This window comes from Peromyscus californicus, unplaced genomic scaffold (assembly GCF_007827085.1).
Source record: "Peromyscus californicus insignis strain IS unplaced genomic scaffold, ASM782708v3 Scaffold_17__1_contigs__length_78620276, whole genome shotgun sequence".
Classification (NCBI taxonomy): domain Eukaryota; kingdom Metazoa; phylum Chordata; class Mammalia; order Rodentia; family Cricetidae; genus Peromyscus; species Peromyscus californicus.
This window is the reverse complement of record NW_026294469.1, coordinates 65,508,879-65,514,500: the sequence shown is the minus strand read 5'-3', so window position 1 is coordinate 65,514,500 and position 5,622 is coordinate 65,508,879. Positions and strand designations below refer to the sequence as shown.

Below are 5,622 nucleotides of genomic sequence, written 5' to 3'. Positions count from 1 at the left end.
AACCTTATGAAAAGAAACTAGGCCATGGTAGAGGAGACACTGGACTATGCTGGAGGATTATCCCACCGGCTTCAGTGTCTCTTTGGTGAAATGGGAGCTAAAGGGACTTGGATTATGGTGTCTGTTAAATCTAAGCGAGACGGGAGGTCCTAAGCCTGGAAAGACTTTATTAGAAAAAGTCCAGGAACCACATTTTTATGGAGAACCCTGGCAGGAAAGAAGTGCTCCTAAACACACTGAATATTTCATTTCTGTGGGGAAATGTGGTGATTCATCTTTCCTGCGCATATGTAACTGATTCAGCCTAAAGGTGCATTTAAATAATAATAATTAGCTTGAAGGAGCCTAAAGGGGATATTTACATCTTTGTATGTGGGCTCCTCCTCCAGTGATGGATGGTGGACAGGGCTGCCTGGCCTGCTGCCTCCACCGCCGCTTACTTTCTGGGGAGCCAGGGGTGGGGGTGGGGGCGCCGGCAGGTCCGAGCCTCCGGGGTCCCCCAGCTTCCCATCCTCCTGTAGCAGCCTGGAGGAGTTCAGCGCAAGAGGGAAAGCGCCCGTGGCGGGCGTCGTGCGGTCCCGGCCGCTCCCCTTCTCCGACAGCCCTCGGCCTTGGAGGAACCGGCCACCGCCAACCAGGGAGTCTCCGAGAAGGACCCCGGTCTCCTCATCTTCTTCCTCTTCGTCTTCGAGGTCTCGACCGTCCTCCTCTTCCTCGCCTTCGAGTGGCTTGTGGCCCTCCACATCCACCTCTTGCTCTTCCTCCTCGTCCTCCTCGTCTTCCGAGCTGTCCTCGCTGGGGTAGCTGCAGCTGGTGCCCTCGGGGGACAGAAGGCCTCGGTGGTGCGGCTGTGGGGCCAGCGTGGGCGGCGGCGGCGGGGGCGGAGGGGCTGGGTGGTGGCGCTCCGACCCAGGCTCATCGGACTGTGGCGGCAGCAGCAGCAGTGGCGACGGCGGCTGCGGAGGGTGGTGATGGTGGTGGTGTGGGTGGTGGTGGTGGTGGTGGTGGTGCGCTGGGGCAGAGTGGGGCGCGCCCGCCGACGCCCCGTGCAGCTTGGCCAGGCTCTCCGCGTCGTCCTTGCCGCCCACGGGCCGGAAGGCGCTGGAATGGTGGTAGCTGCCGCTGCCCGCCTTGCGCCCTTCCAAGAGGTGCGGGTGATGGGGCGCCGGCACACGAGTGCCCGCAGGGCCAGCTCCGGAGGACGCAGTCCCCGTCCCGGACGTCACTCCCGGCTCTGCGGGTGGCGTGGACCCGGCGCTGCAGTCCCCGCCGCTGCCGCCCGGGGGCGACTCGAAGAGCGCGTCTCGTGCTCCCGCGCCCCCAGCAGCGGGAGGACCGGAGCCAGGGCCATTGGCCACCACGGGGGGAGGCTGGCCCGGTGGGGGCGCTGTCTCGGCACTGCCACCCACGCTACCCGGCTCGGCCAGGTCCAGGAAGGCCTGGCGCAGCAGGGTCGGGCTGTCACCCAGCGCGCAGCCAAGCGCAGACGGTGGCTGCGGAGGGGGCTGTAGGTAGGTGGGTACCGGCAGCCCGCCGGGGGTCCGCGGTGGCCAGAACATGCAGAAAGGCGGATAGAAGGCGTCCTTGCGGCCCGCGGGCCAGAAGAGACCCGACAGACCGGCCTTGGGCGCCGCACCTGTGCTCCCGGCGCCCGCTCCCCCCAGGGCCTCGGCCGCTGCGCCCGCGTCCTCCTTCTTGTGGCACAAGCCAAAGGCTGCGGCCGCGGCCGGGAAGGTGTAAGGATGCGGGAAGAGGCCCCCGCAGCCCGGGAACTTCTGCAGCACGCCCCCAAAGGAACCCTTGCTGGGCACAGGGATGACTGGGTAGCTGCGTGGGCCTTTGGTGCCAGCTGCCGCACCAGCCCCCGCACTGGCGCCCACGCCCACGCCGGTCACGCATCCACCCCCAGCACCACCTGCACCCGGCCCGGCCCCGCCTGTGGCCGCCGCCACCGAGAGACTGGCGGCGGCTGCGGAAAGGCTGGCTGCCGCCACCACGGCTGCCTCCTGTAGGGAATCGTCGTCGTCGTCAAAGCGCGGCCGCTTGTGATGGGCGTGCGGTGCGCCCGCCAGCTCAGCCAAGGGTGGTGGTGGCGGCGGAGGCGGTGGCGCGCCCAGCAGGTGTGGGCCCAGCAGGCCCCCGCCCCCGGCCACCGCGGCTGCGGCCGCCACCGCAGCAGCCTTGACGGAACTGAGCGGGTGACAGGCCGGGTGCGCGCTGGGCTGAGGCAGCGCTCGCTTGCGGCTGCCACCGTTGAACATGGCCTTGACGTCCTCCCAGGCGAAGACGAGCTCGTCTTGAGGGCTCTTGTCTGTGAGCTTGAGATGGCGGCGCCAGGAATTGAAGTTGGCGGCGTCTGGCTGCGTGTACTTGGCGTCCGGGGTGCGGTGGGAGTGGAAAATAAACTTGTTGGGTGAGAAGTACATGTTGCAGTAGCTGCATTTGATGCACTTGGCGCGAGAGCTGTTGTAGCGGGCTGGGATGAAGCTGCCGCGGCAGCCCCAGGCGCACTCGTGCGACACGTCGAAGGCGAAGTTGTCCGGCAGCTTGGGCGGCCGGTTTTCGCCTAGGAATGACTTACACAGGCGCTCGGCCTCGCGCTTGGTGATCATGCCGCAGCGCCGCGAGGAGATGGGCATGGCCCCAGCGCGCCGCAGGATCTCCAGTTGGACAGGCGTGCACTGCACGCACGTGATGCCCAGCGCCACGCGGCGGTTGTGGATCTCGTTGTAGCTGAAGTTCTTGAGAAGGGTGTTGGAGATCTGCGCCAGGCACAGGCGTTCCTGCCCGTCGATCACCAAGGACACGATGGGAATGCCATAGAGGATCACCTGGCCCACCTGGTTGGGCTTGAGGTTGGTGTGGCCCGGCCGTGGCTGGCTCAGTGCGTCGGGCTGGAAGGCGCTCGAAGGCGATGCAAGCAGGATGTCGTTGGGCCCCGGCAGTGGGCTGGAAGCCATCTCCTCCACTGCGGAAGCGCGGGCTTAGCGCTCCGGGTTTGCCTTGGAGACTGGAAAGGAAAGGAGAAAGTTGACTTGAACCTCCCGGTCTTAAGACAGAGGGGAGGGATGAGAACTAACTGAAAATGACAATAGCTCCTTGCCTTGATTAAGACGCGGTTATTACTGGGTAACTGAGCGAGTTTCAGATGTACAAAGGTCATCTTTTAAAATTCCCCTCAAGGTCGCCCTTGAGAAAGTTCAGCGACTTGGAGTTAGCAATTTGTCTTCTGTCCTACTCGTCCCAAGTAAATTCGGTCCACCTGTCTGCCTATCTATTTATCGGTTTCAGCAAATTCCTAAGAAACTCAGGACATCCCCGATTTATGGAATAAGTTGATTGTTGGAACAAGATATGTGCCCGATAGGAATTAGAAAGAAATGACTGTTGTCGTTAATGACGTACAAGTCATGAGGAACTCCAGCTTGGCCATCAACGTCAAAATTGAGAGAGAGAGAGAGAGAGAGGGAGAGAGAGAGAGAGAGAGATCATTCAGATGTGACTGAAAAAAAATTGATTTTGGTTAAAACAAATTCAACCCAAACATTTTGAAAAGTGATTTTTGTGGTGTCTGTGGTTTCCTCGGGTGAGGTTCACTACTGGTTGAAACATTGCTCATTAAAGTAAAACGAAATCTCTTCTTCCCTGTCCTTGCTATTAGGTATTATTTTATTTACTGTAATTAGAGAATTTGAGGGCTGCATGATTGCTCCCAAATAAAGTATGTCGCTTTCAGATTTTCAAAGACCCATTTCATGATATAAGGACTTCTAGTTCTAGGTAGGTGGCACAAGAAGAAGTTGGCGACATAAGCATTAAAAAGTCCTTTCCTGCCATCTTTATACAACGGACGGGTCAGTACAGGCCAACATGTTAACTCCAAAAGCTCGCAAAGAAACAGTTCTTGGGGATCATGACAGGCAGAGGTTTCAAAAGTGTACTCAGTTTCGCACAGGTCGGCTTCTGCGACACCTGCCCCCTTGGCTGTGTTATATGTTACATGTGGAGAGTGTGCCCAGAAGTAACCATACTTTCCAGATTAGGCAACCAATCGTGGGCGCACTGAAAGTGATGTATGGGTTCAGTTTGAAATAAAATTCTGATTTCACCTGTCCAGCGGATACCCCAATGGGGGAAAAAATAAATATCCATTAAGTTGGAAATATAGAAAAGGCAGAGCAAAGAAACCTGTGCGAAAATAACAGTAAGTCAAAACAAGTTAAATGGTGCATTCCTCAGGAAAGCAAACTGTGGTCTTCACCTAACTACCTGCACCATGCATAGGCCAAAGCTGTCCCATGACCTGGAAAGTCACCGGTGGCCATCGCCCGGCAGCAAACTGGATTTTATTACAGCGATCGCAGAGAACACACTAATCAATCCCCTCTACCAAATGATTACAACGATGTTCCTTCTTTGGGTCCCCATGACATCTGAATGACCTCCTCGGACCTGCCGCCCCCAGGATCTTCAGCTTACACTCCGCGCTCCGCGATCTCCAAGAAGGCCGAACAAGCCTTCCTGTTCGAAGGAGAGGATTGCTAGGCGTGTCAGTCACTTCACAGATCAGAGGACATATTTTCGGGGGTTAGGGCATTAAATGGCACTCAAGGCGTGGTGATACTTGAGTCTGACATGACTAGCCCCAGCTTCGGCTGATGACCCTCCCAAGGCTCATTTTTCTCTCAGAGAAGACCGTATTATATCAATAAGACCCTGGGAGAACTCGAACTCTCGCTTCTTAAAAACACGCGCCACGGATGCTGAGTTGGTTCTGCGTTAGGAACCGCAGCCTTCTCGCGGAAGACCCGGCAGAAATGCCTGCTCTTGGGTGTTCCCCTCTTCACCCTCAAACCCTTCCAGAAACTCCGTCAGGAGAGACAGAGTAAGATTTCGGTTGGGGTACATTTGAGGGGTGAAAGAAGAGACAATTAAAAGTTAGTTGAACGGAAAAAGGAATCCGACAAACTTCTCCATCTGCCTCATGAGGCAACGAACGACCCTCAAACTCTGGTTCTGCTACCCATCATTTCCGAGGCCCGCCGCCCCTCCACCTATGGCAGAAACTCCTCAGCTGGGTTTCTCCAACCGCCAGCTGGGTGCCCAGTCAGGGCGGGCGGCTTCGGGTCGTACCTGGTAACCCCACGATGTCTTTAGGCGCGTGGTTGCCGGCCCATCTTCCGAGGACGCTCGGAGGCGAAGCATCCAAGCGGGTCCTCGAATCCAGCGGGCGGAACTCAGGCGAGCTGAGCGAAGAATCCCGCGCTGGCGCGAGCTAATGGCGCTCGAACCCCGGCGGGGGGCAGGATGAGGGCCTGGGTTGCGGCGGGGTTGTCCCCTCCACCGCAGAAAGTGTGGGCACGCGGAAACCCGCGGCAGGCGAGCCCCGAGTGGAGCGCAGTCTGACAGCGCCTTTCTCTGTCTCTGAACTCGTGTCCGATGGAGGGGACGCCACCCAGCGGGCAGGGTGACGTCACCGTCTCCCTGACACTCCACATTAAAGGGCTGGCATGTTACAGGGAGGGAGGAGGAGAGCGAAAGCCAGAAGGAGCTACATTAGAGATCCTTTCCCAGCAGGCACGAAAGCCACCACCTAGCCCACGGCAACTGACAGCTCCCCAT

General features: G+C 58.5%; 1 protein-coding gene across 1 annotated transcript in view; it reads right to left on the bottom strand.

Moving 5' to 3' along the window:
- Skor2 (SKI family transcriptional corepressor 2) overlaps nucleotides 1–2,960 on the bottom strand; it is a 36,733-nt gene extending 33,773 nt beyond the window's left edge. Inside the window, exon 1 of the mRNA XM_052741492.1 lies at nucleotides 363–2,960. Coding sequence (XP_052597452.1) covers nucleotides 363–2,960 — 2,598 coding nt within the window. The remainder of the gene's footprint in view (nucleotides 1–362) is intronic.
- Between the last annotated feature and the right edge of the window lie 2,662 nt (nucleotides 2,961–5,622).